Consider the following 17,800-nt stretch of genomic DNA (forward strand, 5'->3'; position numbering starts at 1 on the left):
CTTTGCTGTGCAGTTACCATTTTCCTCGCTTAAAATGAATCCCTGGCTTCCCTCTCCCAAATCTGCTGAGCTGATGCTGCGCGGGGAGCTGAAGTGCTCCGTGACCGCCTGCTCCCCACCGCTCTTAACCCACTTCTAACTAAGACCACGCGTGACACATCCCTGAACTAAGTGGCCATAAAATGCCATTGTCTCAATTCTATAGCGAACCAAATGGAAGAAAATTACAGCAAAATCCAAGATTAAGGACAACGGGCTCGCGAAATAGAGCGCTTAAAAATAACACGAGGCAATTTCCTCCTGACTTTTTGGAAAAAGAAAAAAAATCACCAGTGCCAGTGGCATCCTCTATACCCAGCACTGCTAAACCTCTGCTGCCGGCTCATCCCACCGGTGCCCCGTGCAAATTAGGGGTGCTGCTGCCTCCCTCAGCATCCCAAAGACCTCGCTGTGCCCCCCGGTCACTCACCCACGTTGCGCAGGAGGCTGCCAGCCCTCCCACACGGACCCAGCAGCCCCCAACAAGGAGAGCTCGCCTAAATATTTACGTCAGGTAGGAATTCGGGCTGTGAGTCATGGAGAATGCATCTTAATGTAATCCTCGAGCCTTTATCTTAGTTTATCATCTTCGGGGTTGCGACTCATCCCCAAGTCACGCACTCACCCAGCCGCTCTGGTCTCTTTTTAAGGCAAAAGCCTCCCTCGGGGGCAGCTGGAGCAGCCGCCCCGGCCCCCCTCGTGCCCCCGCTGCTGGGGGGTCTCCGACCTCCTCCCCGCTCCCGAGCACCACGCGACAGCCTGCTTGCGGCTGCGCTTGCATAAGCAGAGCCTGGTAGCTTCTCTGCATAATATTTTTTTTTTTTTTGGCCAAGAGTTTAAATTTTAAGAAGCTTTTTCTTTAGAAAAAAAAATGTGTCATCTGAGGAAAAAAAAAAAAATCCCTGCAGCCTCTGATCGGAAACGAGCACGCAGAGCGAGGGGCATGCCCCGACATGGCGAGTGCCGCGTCTAGAAAATCCTTCCAGCAAAAGTTAACAGCTAATCAATTTATTTTGTATTTGAAGTTCGACTCAATAAAACCAGATTAATTATGAGGCAGTTATTAATCCCCAATAAGATGAATGGCAGGGCTTTTCGGGGGGGGGGGGGGGGGGAGCTAGTGGGGCATTTCCTGAGGATTTAAGAGTATGGTTTTCCCCAGATAACTAGCACGAGGCTAGCCATGCTAAAAGGAGGGCTCAGACTTGTAGAGCCTCCTGCTGCAGCCCTGTTCCACCTTTCCTAGAGCAGACACATCCCCAGAGCACTTCTAGGGCATTATTTGCCCCCTACCCCAGCAGGGCAGGGTGCTGCCCCCACGTGAAATGGCTTTTTCTGATATCGAGACCATGGAACGGGACAGAGCTCATCCTCCAAGCTCTGGCAGCGCCTCCATGCCCTCACCAGCTCTTTGTGCAGCCCTGGACCCAAGCAGGGTTTGGTGTCACCAAGAACCCCAAGGGACAGCCCCAGCAGGAGGGCAGAAATCGGAAAACAAGTAGACAAAAGGAAAACGCACAGCTACACAACCCCACATCTTCAAGTGACCTTTGATCCCAGCAAGCATCTCCAAGATGCAAAAACAGCGAGAGATTTTTCCCCCACTGAGGTCCCAGGTTATTCCAATCTGATCTGAAAAGCTATTTTTAGTCATCTTTGCACGCAGCTGAAGGGAGCAGCCGAGGCCAGCTGAACAGGGCTCCGTATGTTTGCCCTTCACTGCATTTACAGAAGCTTAAAACATGAACCCTGCTACTGTTTTGCCACGAAACCATCGATCGGGCACGCCGGCAGACATAGCAGCTGTCAGAGCTGAATATTAAAGACACTTTAAGGCACAGGGTGGGCACCCAGGGCTGCTGCTGCGATGTTCGGGTGATGCTGACGCCCCGCGTGAATCCACGCTCAGCTCCCAGCGCCCTGCACTGCTCCTTCTGGGGATGGGGAATGGGTCCCGCTTCCCACGTGCAAGCTGCAAGTGTTTCCAGGAGTGAATATGGCTGTTAACACGGCTAACAGTGGTTGTTATTTAGGGAGCAGGAAGGAGAAGCCTGATTAAAGCCCGGGGTTGGAGGGCAGGAGCACAGAAAGCAGCCTCCAGCCACGCCGCTGCGAGCGGAGCCCAGCCTGGGTGCCACCCAGCACCACCGCTGAAAATCCCCTGAAGCACCCAGAGGAAAAAAAAAAGTTTGGATGGAGATTAAATAAACATCAATACAAAGAGGCTTGGGGTAAAAGCAGGAGAGCCCTCCCGCCACCAGCACTGCAGCGAGCCCAAGCTGGAGGAGGAACAGCGACGGGGAGCGCTCGCCTTTCCCCGCCGCTCCGTCGGGCTCCCGCCTGTTCCTTTCGCCCTGCTCTCTGTAGCTAATCCCGTCAGCTGACGTTATAATCACAGGCCCACTCGGCCGTGCCAGGCGAGCGAGCGCCGCGAGCGTGTCTCAGGGGCCAGCTGTACCCTTTGTTTTCCCTGCCAAATTTCTCCGAAAAGTCCCCAAAGCGGGGAAGCAGCAAAACGACCGCAGGAATTCAGGAGGAAGACGGAGAGGCTGCTCGTACCCTCTGCAGCATCCCTGGTGCAGCTGCCAGCCGCGGGTGGATTCTCCCAGCAAAAAATTAAAACAAACAGGCCAGGGAAGCTGGGTGCCTCCCTGCAAAGCCTGTCCCAGGATGCTGCCCTCGTTGCACAATGTCCTTGCACGTGGTGCTGCTGGGGGACAGAGCAATGGTGCAGGCAGAGAGGTAAAAAAAAACTTCTTGCTGCCATCAGTCCTTATCCCTTTATACCCAAACCCATCTCTAAAGGGTTCCTGAGAAATGCCATGCCCTCACTCACACGGGTTCATCAATTTGGGAGCTGGATCTTCATCCCACATCACCCGTCACCACCAGCACCGTGCCCAAGGTCTGGTCAGCTCATCTTATAGCTCTTAAAAATGCAGCCTGAGCAGCAAATGAAGCAAAGCTTCCCCAATTAGGCTCTAATCCTGCACGTTTGTGCATTGTTTAAATCAATACGTTAGATTGTATTGCAGGCAAAGCAGCACAGAGCGAAGCCCTGTTTAATAAAGGCAATTAGGGGATTCTACGCATAACAAAAATAAAAAAAAGACACACTAGGTTGGCACCCATTTTCTTGGTAATTAACAGCTGAAGAGATCCGATAGCAGGGAGAAGGCGGGGAGGAAATGCTCCCTGCAGCTGACCTTTTGAGATTTTGGGTGCCAGAGCAGGATGGCAGCAACAGCAGCCTGCCCGCTCAAGGTCAGACCCCCGAGCTCCCCCCTCGCCCTGCTTGCCATGCCATGCCAGGGGACTGCTTTTCCAGATGGAGTTCAGGATGGTTTTCCAGGATCCGTCTACCGACAGGATTATTCCAGTCCTGCAAAAAGCAGGGCTGTAAACCCGTCCTATTCACTCAGTACAAAAGCTGCAGGGACCCTTCATTTGCTGGCACAGCCCAGCTTGCTTCACACCAGCAAAGACTTAAGTGACAGGCAGACACGCCACCCTTCGCTCAAAGGCACAGCACCCCCCTGACCCTTCCTGTTTTTTTTTCCTGCAGTGTGACGTTGTGCCAGTATGGCTCTGGGCTGGATAAGCCTGCCCTCATGCACCCTGACCCGCAGCCCTGGGTCTCCACAGAGCCTTTTGCAGGAGCAGGCTTCTCGCCAGCACACGGGCGGGATGCTGAGCCCACCTGCACCTTCCAAAATCCAGGAATTAACCTAGCACTAGGTTGTACAACACTGAATCCGCCCCCCCCAAGATGACCCCAACCCCTCCACGGTCTCCATGTCCCCCCCCCCAGTCCTGACAGCCTTCCCCTCTGCTGCAGGGCCAGGGCGATGCTGCAGCTGTCACAGCGATTTCCCTGCGCATCTCCAACCTTCCTGCTCTGCAAACGCGCACGGACAGACGTGGCAGCAGCTAATTGGGGAAGCCTGAATCCTTTCGCTTTGTAGGGAAGTTCTCTCAGTGCTGTGCTGCTGAAGCTGGGGGAAAAAGGCACCCAAGGGAGATCTAAAGCAAGCTCTGGGGGGAAGGCACCGCGCAGCCCCTCTTTGGGCACATGGAGCAGGGAAGAGCTCGTGACACGGATTGGCACCAGGGCACAGCCACCTCCCAGTGTTTTGGCCTGACCCTGCCCACCCAGCCTCGGTGCTAGGATCAGGAGAGCAACCCAAAACTGCCACAAAGGCACATTGGAGGCTGGTTGCAGTCATTTGGGTGGAGAAATGCACGTTTTGCTTGTACGACACCCAGAGTGACAGGCTCTGGCTCCTCTTTGGGGGAGCACGAGAACAGTACGAGCGAACCAAGCTAGCTTGTACACCCTTGAAAATCCCAAGCAGTAATTAAATCACTCTTGACCCAGTTGGATTTGAACTGGCATCTGCAGCACGAAAACACCCTTCATCTGTGGACACCCGGTATCTAATTGCTGCCTGCGCAGCCATTCAACGCGAGACAACAGAACACAATTTGCTTTGCAAGAAAACGCCTAATGAACAATAATTTGTTTTTAAGTTGGGGGTCTTCCTAGCATAGAGCTAATAAATTGTAATGATACTGATTATTGCATCTGTTTGCCAGCTAAGCTCCTCCCCAGCTTCGCTCCCTGAGCTGTGAGCAATTCCAGCCTTTGCAGAAATCACTGATCACAGAAGCCGGAGGGGGAGCAGGGAAGATCTCAGTGTCTGTAAGAGCTGCCTTTGATGTAGCTGTAGATGTCAGTGTGAGACGGAGATTCCAGCTCAGAGGAATATTCTGCCTTTGTCTAACTCAATTATATCATTTAATCCAAAGGCTTTAATGACCACCCCTTGTCCTCCTGGAGCTGCTCGGGCTCTGACACCAGCAGCCTGCCCTCTCCTCGGGCAGCAGCTCAGTGCCAGGACGGGGCAACGTCTGCTGTCACCCAGGGGCCCTGCTGGAGGGCAACAGACCTGGGCAGGACCCCCCAGCACAGGGGTACAGACCCAGGCAGGACCCCCCCAGCACAGGGGTACAGACCCAAGAAAACCACCAGCTGCAAACGCGCTCCGAGCCCTTGATACAGCCTGGTGAAGATCATGCAGGGGGGGGGGTTTCCAGCACTGGTCCAAGGCAGAAAAAGAGCTGGATTTTGGGGATGGGTCCCTCTCCCAGTGGGGATGACATGGGATGGGGGTGGCACCAAGCACCCACGGTGCCAGTGAGTGACAGAGGGGACGCGGGCATCGTGCAGCCGGGTCCCAGCCCCAATTTGTCATTCACAGCCACGTGCCCTCGTGGGCTCACGCTTCAGGAGGCTGGGAAAGGTTGCCGGTGACAAAGCTGGAAGTGACATTTTTAAACAACAGCGCGGGGGAGAAGGTCAGCTCCGGATGAGCAGGCTGCACCACGGCAAAGCCCGCTGGGGACAGGGTGGCATGAGGAGCAGATGCTGTCTGCACCTCCCCTGCACGAGCAAAAAGCAGACTTCACCTCGAATGCCAAGGGAAGCACACGTGAGGCTGACAGCACGGCAAAGCCCCAGAGGGCTGTGACTGCTGCTGGAGCCAAGGCCAAGGCTATGCAGGAGGTCAGGGACGATGCAAACCCACAAAGAGCACACGCCGAGATTCTTTGGCTCGGTGGGAACCGCATCAATGGGCAGCCTCCCATCGAGGCCACAATCAGGTCCGGGGGGCAGAATCTGGAAGCTGCAGGCTGGAATTTATGAGCCCTGTTCCCATTAAAATAGCAGGCCATATTTCCATCTGTCAGTAAACGATGATAAACAGAGCAGCTCCTTTGCATATCCCGGGCCTCGCTCAAACAAAACTACCACTGGGGAGAACAGGGTTTGGCATACAGATGACAGCTGCCATGCTAGGAATTTATGGCTCTGGCCTGCGTGGTCTTTAGCAAGAGCAGGAGCAAGTATTTCTACAGGCTGTTCCCTTGGGGTCTGCCAAGAACAGAGCCCCACAGCCGGGACCCCTCGCACCCCCCGTGGTTTGCTGGGGTTGAGCATCCTCCTGCCCCAGCTGCCAGCAACAAGTCTTACCCTGGAACCCGCAGTTTGCAGGTTTGTGTTTGCAAAAGCATCGCATGTTTATTTGCCAACACCTTGAGTGTTATTAAACAACCGCTTCCTGGCAGGAAAATAGGACTGGACTCGCAAGTGTTTACTGCGTTTTGGAGCAGCAGCTCCTTGAGGGATATTGAGAGATAACCCCACGCGAGCAGCAGAACCACAGCAGAGGCACAGAGTGCAAGGCTGAGCCATGGGACGCGATTTTACAGGAGCCCGGCACATCCCTGCCCTTTCTTTTCCCCATTCCCTCAACCTCTTGCCACACTTGCACACCCTCACCCCATGTAAATGCACCAATTAGCTACTGAAGAGACCCCAGCTCATTAATCCACCCTGTAATTAGCACGTAAGGAAAGGAGGACAGTCACCTGAGCGGGCTGTGCCGTGGGGCATCCGCTGTGCTGCCTGTCCCCAAACATCGATGGGAGCCCCGGGATGCACCAGCCCTGCCCCAGGCTCTTGGCACCGCTGGACCAGCCCCAGCTTTGTCTGGCCTCAAGGACAGCTCCCTTTGGTTTGTTGTTTAATACATGCAAACCCTCAAATTCCAACAATCCTTACTGCAGGGTGACATTCATTGGCACGTTTTGCTGCTTTTATGCAGGAAAAAAAAAACCTGCAGCAATCAGCTGTAGCGAGACCAGGTCAGGTAAACACCAACAGATGGCACAGAGGGCGAACGAGTCCTTATCCTTGCACGAGCTCCCATCCTGCACTCGGGATGCGCTGAGCCTGGCGGCACAGCACCTGCCCATGTCCCTGTGCCACAACTATGCAGCCCCTCGGCTGCCCCAGCAGTGTCACCAGTTCCTTTTTGTGTGTCCCTTTTTCGCCCTAGGGAAATAAATTCAAACAGCTTTAAAATGGTCATCACCAGAATTTTGGGGGAAAAAAGCAGGCAGGAAAACAGAGGCTTAGGTAGTTGGGTTCAGTGTGGTAGGGATCATTTTATTTTTCTTTAAGAGAAGATTTGTCCAGCCACCAGAAGAGAGGCTCCTTCCCCTGGGTTGCAGGCTGACAGCTCACAATATGCAACTCTGCACCTCCTCGAGTTGCAGACACCAAGCAGGTGCTGAGCCTGTCCGCAGGGAAGATGTTGGACTCTTCTCCCGTCAGCCATTAATTTATAATAATTAGGTAACAAACAGAAGCTCCCCCACCCAAAGAGAGAAACGGGGGGGACTCGTGCCAGCGAGCTCCCCTGTACACACACGGGAGCCATCCCCACGCAGCCTTCCCTGGGGCTGCAAAGAGCCAGCGATCCCCTGCCCCAAACCAGAACAGAACCATTTGCTGTGGACATCATGTCACAGAGCTTTTGAGAAATCCACCCTTAACCCTCAGCACCAAAACCTAAGAAGCTTTTTGAGCGAATGGCAGCCAAACCTGGCACAGTTACAGGAGGAGTGCACGGCAAGGGGGCTGCAGGGACAAGGTGGCACCTGGAAGCCAGGTGCCCCAGAGGCCATCACATCACCCACCCCACTGTGAAGCCATCAGAAATCCAGAAGCCACCAACAGCACCAGCCTCACAGACAAAAATTATCTTAGAAAACCCAAGAAGATGCTCCTGATGACACAGGGCACCAGCAAGCAGCACGTGGACAGGACCCACGCCTGTCTGTCCGTCCGTCCATCCATCCAGCACAGCCAACGTGGGTTCTCAGACCCGACTGCCACAAAACCACTCAAAGACTGGTGGTGACAGCAGAGCCAGGACGCCCCTGGAGCTCAGGGACACCAGCAAGTGACAGCCACCGAGGCCACAATGCCACGTTCCAGAACATCCCACGGGAACATCCCACGGATCTGGCACTCCAAACCCAGGGGAGCAGCTGTCCCAGAGCAAGGGCAGCCTTGGGGCAACGTCGTCCCGAGCTCCTACCTTGGGCCGCCGGCATCTTCCCCTTGTTGAGCTGCTTGAGGCGCTTCTGGTGGGACTTGCCGTTGTAGTGGATCTGCGCCTGCGCAGCCGAGTTGAGCTGGATGTTGCAGACCTCGCAGAGCGTGAACGACTGCTGCTTCTTCTCCCGCTTCAGGCGCTGCTCGGGCTGGCCGCTGGCCGGCTCCACCAGCCGCAAACCGTTCTCAGGGCTGTGGGACGGGCTCAGGGGTCGCTTCATGCCTGCGGGAGGAAGGACAGAGCCGCCATCAGGACAGACGGGCCAGAAGAGGAGCCAGGTGAGGTGGGGAAACCCAGCTCCGGTCCCACTCCTGCGTGGTGCCCAGGCTGCCCGGATACTGAGCTGGAAGAAGTGTTTGCACCTCTACAAGGAATTGCATTAGGTAAGATGACAAGGAGCAGCGTTCCTAGGAGGACAGCTTTGGGGCAGGGACTTCTGAATTTCTAGCACCAGCAGAAGCTCCTCACACCAGCTAAGACTTTTCTTGTTTGCTCCCAAACAGCGCTGTAACTTATCTATAGGCAGAGCTGGGATGAAACCAACCCATTGCAGGCAAGAAATTCAGCTGGGAGGGAGCCGTGTGCTGGTGTCCCACAGCCCGTTTCAGCCACAGGCGCTGTCCTCAAGCATTTTCTCACCCACATGAAGCAGGTGCCTGTCCCAGGCACACAGGGTGGATTAGCATCAGCAGCTCAAGCCCCAGCTGCACGCAGGGACAGCGCAGGGAAGAGCTGCCCACGGCCCCAGGGGTCAGCTGGGGACAGTCCCCACGGCCCCCTGTTGCTTCAGGGGAGTGACCCTGGAGCAGGAACCACTGGGACACCCAGCACGGAGCCTGGAGGAGGCGCGAAGGTCACCCGAGCCCTGCGATCCTGTTACCACCTCGGAGCGGGCAGCTGCCCCTTACAAGCACGGGCGGGCACGCTGCGCCAGCACCGAGCCACCCCAAGGGGCCACGAGCGGGGGCAGGGGTGCCCAGGGTCCATGAGACAGACCCCAAGGTCTCATTGTGCAGCAACGCGGCTGGCACCCATGGGATGCGCTCAGCAGGTGACCTGGGCACCCCTCGGGGATTAGAGGTGAGGAGCAGAGGCAATGGGCAGCCTGAAATGCCACTGCCACCACCACGGCTTGGTGTGGCACCAGCCTGGAAAGCTTCCTCCCAGCAACTGCTCCCAGTGGCTTAAAGCTTCCTAATTTTCACTTTTTCTTCCCCAAGATATCCCTCTGGGATTTCAGTGCTCCGAGGAGCATCCCTGCCTTACTGCCAAGCAGCTCTTCAGGGCTCAGCAGAGAGCCCAGGTGCCCAAAAGTCCCCTCTCATGCAGAGAGCACAATTTTGGCACAGGCACCTGGCACAGCCACCCACCCCTGGAGGAAGCTGCATGCACCAAGCGGATTTCGCTGCATTAAGACCAGACAAGAGCAATTCAAGCGACCAAACCCCGAGGCTGGGTGAAAAACCCCCGGGGCGCAGACCCGGAGCTGAGCCGGGCGGTCTGGGCAATGCAGCTCCTGCCAGCAGCCCCACGATGGCGCAGCCGCTCTGCCTTTTTTCCACCTTTGATACGGTCAAAAATGATAAAAAAGCGAGCAAAGGGAGAGAGGCAGCACGCAGAGGGGCTGGGAGCTGCAGTGATGGAGGGAGAGCAGCTCGCCGTCCCTTCCCATGGGTGCGTGGCTGTGCGCCCCATCCTGCCACCCATCCTCCGTGGGCACAGACTGGAACTGAGCCCCAAACCCCACAGCCCCGCTGCAGGAGCTCAGGTCACCTCGGGCGAGCTTCTCGGACAAGGGTTTGGGTGCAGAGCTGGACCAGGACCCCGGCAGCGTGCTCCAGCTGTGCTCGGGGCAGCAGCACAGCCCAGCCACCACCCAAAGTCCCGATCCACCTAAGTCATGCCATGGTTAGCCAAAAGTGTCACCAATACATCCTTAAACTCCTGCTTCGCCAGCTAAAAATATGCTAAGCAGAGCGTAAAAGGAGCTTTACATTAAAAGTAAATCTAGTTCTTGGCAAAAGAATCTAGGTGCCTGAGGTCCCCCTGTGCAGCTGCCTGGGACCTGTGAACTCTGGATTTCCTCTCAAGCCTTTAGGATTTTTCCTGAAGCTCCAGCTTCACCTTGCAATGAAAGTGAAAGAAAACGTACACCCCCTGGTTTGGAGATGAGTGAAAAAACATAGTCCGGCCCTGAAAGGCTCAAGAAGACACGGATAATATTTAAAACAACCTAATGTTTAATAAAAAACACTTGATACTTTTAAATTAAGCCTCCAGGACTCGGGCCGAGCTGAGCTTCCTTGCAGCAGAGCCTCCTTGCAGCAGAGCCGCCCCATCCAACAAAAACACCTCATTTACGGACACTCCTCAAAACCCACAGCAGTCGATAGCACCTGGAGGGGCAGGGGACCCCGTGGGGACCCTGGGGAGGGCCCATACCAGAAAACACCACCAGCAGAGCAGCCCGAGAGCAGGTCGGGGAGATGATCAGCACCAGGAACGTGAAACAGGGCCTTGGGGACACGGCGGGACACCCAGGGGCAGAGGCAGGTCCTTGGGTGCACCTGGCACATTCCCCTCCCTGGGTATTTATAATGCAATCACACCCAGGGATGCACAGCTAAAATTGGAACATTATACGGGCAAAGTATCCCCAAAATCCCCCCCGTCTTATAAAAAGGAGCTGCTGCTGCTCTGATTAGACCGAGGCTCCCCGGGCCGTCTCCCGTTGCAGTATTTAAAAGCTCTGCCCTAATCGCCTGCGTGCCCATCTCATTCACTTAATTTCTCCTCGGCCTTCGGGGCCTCTTCTGCTTCTCAGGTGTCAGGACCTGAAATTTGGCAATCCAGGGCTTGCCAGCCCAGTGTGTGCGCAGAGGAGCCGGCCTCCATGACTGGCAGCTCCTTTGGGGAGGATTTCTCCTTGTCAGCAGAGCACCGCAGACGCTCTGGAGGCACCCAGCACCCCCCTGCAGAGCCCTAATGTGGGGCTGGGGTGCTGATAACCCCCCCCCCACAGCCACCCCAGCCCTCATCCTGCCTCTCTCCTGCCTGGGTTTTTGTTCCAGTGGTGCCCCTGCATGAGAAGGGGTCGCTTTCAAAGGAGGGAAACTGAGGCACGGTGATGATTGAGCCACCGCGCCTCAGTTTCCCTCCTACAAAAGCAACCCCAGAGGGGCTCTGAGCCAAACCCAGGGTCCCCACACCCCAGCCCTACAGAGCTGCTGGGGCAGCGCTTCCAGCCTCTCCATGGAGGACCACAAGCGGCCTCATCTTTTTGGGGGGGGCCTCCTGATGGAGGCAGGGCTCCCCAGGGACCAAGCTGCCACTCGCCCACCTCTGCCCAGCTTTAAACTTCCCCTGGGGAGCAGAATGATCCCGCGGCCACCAGCATCACCAAGACCTCCAGAGGCCGGGATGCCTCCTCCTGTCTGCAGTTTAACTGCCCTGTGCTCGGAGCCTCCGCTTCGGGAGAGGGGCTCCTGACGGGTGCGAAACGCTCCCTGACAGATGTCCAAATCTCTCTGAAATCAAAGAAGGTCAGAGCAGCTTAGGTGTCACCGCAGCAGCGGGTGCTGTCTCAAAGGGCTTCTCCTCCCCCCGTGAGAGGTTTCCCGGCTGATTCAGTACTCCTGGGGGGCACGGCAAGCCCCCAGCCACACCAAACCCTTGTTCCTCCAGACCCTGAGCATCCCATGCGCACCCAGCCACCAGCCTGGTCTTGCAGCTCCCCATTCTCCCAGCTCCATGGAGTTTCCCCTAAAAATCTATTATTTTTAATTTTATTATTGATCGCGGTCCAAGCTAATATATTGATTTGGGGACAACAGTCCCCTCATCTCCCATGAGTCACAGCAACCCAACCTCATCCCTCCAGCCCCAGCAGACAACTCCATGCAGCCGGTTCTTCATCTTAAGGTCAGTTTTATGCTCCTGTATCATAGTCTATAACCCCAGGTCTCTCCCTCTTTTTTAATAGCACCATAAACATGGGCTGCAAAAGGCTGTAAAGCGGTGACAAACGTTGGGTAAGATTTAAAATCCGTGCATTAAATACCCGAAATAAGTGCTGTTTTATAGGCGGCGCAGGACTTGCCTCCCTTCCGAAGTGCATTGGTGCGGGTGAAAGGGAAGTGAGAGAGCAAAGCTGTGCCTGGCTAGGACGTGTAATTCCACACACTCCAGACATTTTGCAGCCGCTGACCACCCAGTTCAGCCCCACACAGTTCACAGTCCCACCACCAACGATTTCACCACCCAAGACTGAGCCCAGATGCATTTGCATCGGGGCAGGGCTGGTGCTGCTCCAAGGACGCCGCATCCCTGGCACCAGTTACACTGATGCCACAACCCAAATTCATTTCAGCCCCTTGGGGACCCACAGCTGAGCACCTCAGGGCTGGTTTTGCCCTGTCCTTAGGATGCACAGAGCGATAACCCAGCTACCAAGGAGCAGAAAGTTTTTAAGCATTTCCAGACTCACCTAAGGCTGTGAGCAGAAAGCATTGAAGCGTGCCCCCAGCGACCGGGGCAGCTTGGAGGGCTCACCTCTGCCTCACCCAGCAAAAATAACCCAGGGTTAAAGGCGTGCAGGGCACTTCTCTCACCCCAATCTCAGCTCTGGGCATCCACCTACCACCAAGCCTAATTTACAACTCAATTCCCAACACCTTGATCTACCCGCACACGACAGCCAGGGGTTAAATCGCCCTGCTCCATGACCCCACTCACTCCCAGGGAGCTGCCACCACACCTCAGAGCAAGCCAACCCCAGATGTACTGATTTGGGATTTAATGATGGGTGAAATGTATGGAGATGAACGGCTGGAGCAGGCAGTGTCACATCCCTCATCCTCTGTACCCCGTTGTGCTGGCTGCTGCCGTTGATTCCCCTAGGAAAACCTCTCATCCTTGTACCCTCAGTTGGGGGTCGCAGCCTCAGTTGTCCCTCTTTGGGGACACCGTCGGCTGATCTGCGCAGCCAGTGCCAGGTTTTGAAGCAGCCCCGTGCTGGGACATGCTCCCAAACGGGAACCAAACTCTTCCAAAAATATCAGTTCCCACCCAGGCACTGGAAAGCGGGGTCCGTGCTAACACGCAGCAGTCGCTTTGCGTGCGTGGGCACATGTGCACATACCTCGGGATGCCAGGACACACCAAGGTGCAGGCAGGGCTGGATTTCTCCTGCTGAGCAGCTCACAGTAAAGAGCAGTCCCCGTCCCCCAGCAGGCAGGAGCAGGGGAATCAAAGGCAGTGCCAGCAGGCACCTGCAACGCGCTGACACATTTATGCGCCCCCAGCCTGTAGCTGAGGAGCTGGAGCCCAGGGGACATGGCAGAGATGTTGCACCACCCACCCCTCATGCTGGGGCCCCCTAAAACCTCCAAAATAGCTGGGTTTTAGTACACAGGACAGGCCTTGCGTGCAGAAAAGCAACTCCATGGGTTGAGGAAAGGCACTGAATATTTAAGGCCAGGCTGAAATACTGACAGGAGCATGGATTCAATGGGCATTTGGTCCATTGTCTCTGCTCTGATACTGAGTGGTTGAGGACTGCTCTCACCAAGCTCTCCCCAGCAGAAAACACAGCCTAGACAGAAATTCGTGTTGATGAAACCCAAGTGCCTGCCCAGGTTTATCCCCAGGGGCCCCCATCCAGCACCCAAGCACCCACCACCCTGACAGGCAGCATCGGGCCCCTTCCTGCATTTACCGCATCCCGCGGCTGTTTTCTGTTCTGCTGGGCCTGAACACGACCAACCCCACACACGGCCAGAACCTCAACCCCAATAAAACTGCATCTACCACAGATTTGGAGCACATCAACAGTGCTGAAGACCTGCTCCATCTAGTAAAGCCAAACCAGGACAGCCTTAACCAGAAGTTTGAGTGAATTTGCTAAGAGTAAGAAATTAGAAAAATAGTAATCTTGTTTGAGTTCACATAATTTCATAACTTTGAATCTGCTTCCTTTATTTGTGCACGAGGGCATATAATATTGAATAAAAGCAACAGAAATAGAACAATTAGCATGAAAGTCACCAGCAGCAGCTGTCACAAAACCCAGCTAACCCGCCACCCCAAGCAACAGCCTTTTTGCAGTGGCCCTGCTCATATTTGCCAAAATCTGCAGAAAAGCCAGAAAAACATTCTCACCCCAGCAGGGCTGAAATCACTCCATCTCATTTCTACCTCTGTTCATGCTTTCCTACTTAAAACCATCCTTACAGCTCAGAGCACGCCCCCATTAAAATAGGTTTGAGTGCATGAAGTTACCAGCAGCGAGATCAGGCTTGGAGCCCCGCTCCCCCCTGCGACCTCTCTGCTCCTGGTGCAGCTTTTGCCAGCAGCACCAAGGGACTCCCGGCTGCTCCATCAAAGCTCAGGGCAAGGCAGCGATCCCTGCTGTCCTGCCCCGGTGGCACGGGCTCTTACCTGGATGAAGCTGGAGCTCAGCCGTCCGCAGTCCAGCCTCTGCCGTGTGCTTGGGCAGCGCAGCCGCCCCTACGCCGCCGGCAGAGCCTCCAACTCCTGGCTCAGGTTTCAAGGAGCACTTCAAGCGCGGTTCGATCGCCACTAAATCAGCCCTCATCAGCAGCCTCCGCACCAGAGCCCGGGCGAATATTGGGAGCTCGGCGCTCGCTTCTCAGTGAGTTTTTGCTGGAGCCCCAAGCGTCACGCGGGGGAGCCTCCTGCCAGTTGGCGCCTGCTGTGACTGTAGGAGTTACCTTGAGCCAAGAGCGGGGCGAGGGCACCTGACATCAGCTCTGCTCATGAGTGAGGAAATGGGGAAGCTTCCTCGAAGGTCAGACCCAGAAAATGCCCCGGGTGGCTTCGCAGAGGGGTGCCAGGCTCAGGGGGAGGGATGCGAGGGCAGCCAGCCCTAGGGACATGGGGTCCTGCCTGCTGGGAGGATGGAGATGTCCCAGAGCTGCAGGGACAGCAGGAGATGCTCTGGTGTCCTGGGCTAAGATGGAGCAGCTGAGGGCAGACCACAGATTTCAGAGAGCCCTGTCTGTGCCCGCCTTGCGCTCGGCATTTCATAACACCACGTAAAACCAGCCCCCCCGCCCTCCCCACAGCCCCAGCATATGTTCTGCTAATGCTGGGGCGAGGCACGTTTTGGCATCAGCACGTAAACCATCGCTCCTCAAAGCGAGGATTACTTTGAGCCCAGGGCTGGCTGAGGGCACAGGGAGCGGAGCAGGCGGGGGCTCCCCCACCGACCACCACCACATTGCGGTCTGAGCCCCCCCCCCCCCCACAGGGTGCCCAGGCTGCCTCCCACCCCAACGGCCTCTGCCCCATTCCCATGCACTGAAGGGCACAGGACATCCTGCAGCACCACCAGCACGCGGAGGACAACACGGCTGTGCCCGTCCTCTCATTTGCACATCAGCATCATTAACTCGGCGCGTTCCCTGAGTCAGCGCATCTCAAACGAGGACAGTCACAGCCCGAACCGAGGGGACACCGGGCAGGCAAGAACACGTCTGTTCTGCAGCAGCATCACAGCAGCACCCACCAGTCCCAGGAAACAAAACGCTAAGAATACATCTGATTTTCTACCCAAGGGTCCTGCAATCCTTTAGCTTTGTGCTCTGTGTCTGTAGCAAGGGGGTTAATCAGCATCACCAGGGACAAAAAGGGAAGAGCAGCGGGGTAACAAGGTACAAGATGCAGCAGCAGTAGGGCAGGAAAAGCACATGGGGCTGATTCTTTTTAAAACAAATGACTTGCTCTCCACGTCCAGTGAGCACGTGGCTCTTGTGAATGCAGCACCTTGACTGGGTTACGGGCAGGGGACCACGGGGCTCGCCCGCGCTTGCTGCAGATCACGGAGGTGACCCACCCTGTGCTTCCATCAGCAGAGGAAAAAAAAAAGTAAACGCACACCGAGAGCCTGACATTTTGTCCCCAGGGGTTTAGCTGTAACTGTTAGCACAGCGTAAGAGAGCAGCAGGAGAGGAAAGATTGAGGAGAGCGCGATTCATCATCCCACCCGGCTGCTGCTCTCCTGGCTGAGGAATTCCTTCAAGATCACAAAATCCTTCAGGTTTCTTGCGACCGGCACAGACTAGGGCAGAGCCACAGGAGCTGAGGGTCCCGCTCTCAGAGAAGCCCCCACACCAGCAAGGCCATGCACACCGCGGTGGTTTTGGCACCCCAATGCCACCAGTGAGGCAGCACACCGTGCTTGGTGCCGTGGAGGACATCTACACCATAAATCATTTTTTGTCCTGCTCCGCTCAAGTACGTGCTTGAATCGCAGGGGCTCGGCAAGTGTGTGAACCCTGCTGTGCTGGGGCTGCTGTCAAAGGTCCTTCTCCAGCCCCTGTCGCGCTTCCACCCAAAATTCCCAAGCCTTAATTTAGCAGACTGACTCAGCCCTCCCAGCAGGACACCAGGGGACGGAGCCGGATGGCCAAGCAGGACCCAAGGTCCCGGTCCCTCCAGGACAACCGTGGCCCCCCAGCACCGCACCCCTGCAGGATGCCGAAACACAACAAGGGCAAAAAGCCACCTGAGGACCCAGACCAGCAGCTCCGGGGCTTGCAGCACCACGAAGCCGGCCAGCTGCGAGCAGGAGCAGCGCAGGGCACGGATAAGCTGTGTCACGCCAGGACAGGGCTAAAACACGTGGCTCAAGCAAGCTTTGGGGAGCAGGCAGCCGTGCCACCCCCTGCACGCAGGCCAGCACACCATCAATCACCTCCTGCCAAAAGAGCGATGCCCCGGTCCGGGGGGCTGGTAGACGACGGCTCCGGCTGCTCCCCGCCGCCACCGGGCTGTTTGCCTCTTAAAATAGAGCAGGTAGTGCAACCCGATGCAGCCGCGGCGCAAGTTTTGGCTGAGCCGCTCCTCACTGGCTCTTCCTAGTCTCTACATTTTTATTATTATTATTTTATTTTTTTTTCCCAAATCCCCCTGAAATGAAACCCAGGCACCGCTTGTGCAATAGCAGCATCTCCTCCGGGCACAGTGCCAGCGGGCACGCAGAGCCAGGAGCCACCGGGCAGCAACGCACGTGGCACAGCTTTGGCCACGCTTGGTCCCAAGAGCCCCCCGAGGCTCTGCTCCAGGACTAACCACCCAGCTCCTCCCTGACCCTCCCCAGAAGCTCATTATCTTGAAAAACTTCAGATAAGGGCTATCCCAAGGGATGGGTCCGAGGCCGCGGCGCTGCCTTGCGCCCGCTCCCGCAGGGTCCAGGAGGACGCGACTTACCACATTTGAAGGACTCGGGACGAGATTATCACATTAAACTTTAAAAGTCTCTGCTCAGGAAGAGCAGCAGCTAATGCTGCTCACTCAGCGGAGCCGAACCCAGATTGTTACCGCTATTTTTTGTGCCGGAGCCACTTAAAGAAGCAAAGCAAAGCTCAGAGGCCTTGAATTACAGCAAACACAGCGACCCACGGGCTGAGCCCGTCCTGCTGGGCTTGTGCCCCCTCTCGCCTGCACTTAGGTTGCAATATTTTGGGGGCAGAAACTGGCTTTTAGGCATGTTTGTGTATAACTGCTAACACGGGAGCTCTCCAATTTAAGTCTGAGCTGCTGCAGGCTCCTGTAACACAAGCTGAATTAATTATTTCATAGTGCTAAGTAAGTGACATTTGAAATCCAGCCATTGCAGTGGTATCAAGTAAATATATTTGCAAGGGGATCCGTTTAAATCCACGCAGTGTTTTGAGTCACCCCATCAAAGTAAGCCCGGTGCTTTATTAGACCAAAAGTCACCAGACACCCAACCTTCTGGGGGCGGCTCCAGGGCACCCGTGGGGCGCTCA

General features: G+C 55.9%; 1 protein-coding gene across 5 annotated transcripts in view; it reads right to left on the reverse strand.

Annotated features, from left to right (window-relative positions):
• The window catches only part of LOC308181698 (uncharacterized protein C17orf113), a 55,698-nt gene that overhangs the window by 22,216 nt on the left and 15,682 nt on the right, over positions 1–17,800 (reverse strand). For 2 of the 5 annotated variants that reach the window (XM_080565231.1, XM_080565232.1), the window contains exon 2: positions 7,989–8,228. In XM_080565231.1, the coding sequence (XP_080421357.1) occupies positions 7,989–8,228 (240 nt within the window). Of the gene's footprint in view, positions 1–7,988; positions 8,229–17,800 lie in introns of those variants that run through there. The other 3 variants (XM_080565235.1, XM_080565233.1, XM_080565234.1) reach the window with 3 other exon arrangements.

The sequence above is a fragment of the Anser brachyrhynchus genome, assembly GCF_964034855.1.
Source record: "Anser brachyrhynchus genome assembly, chromosome: 22".
NCBI lineage: Eukaryota > Metazoa > Chordata > Aves > Anseriformes > Anatidae > Anser > Anser brachyrhynchus.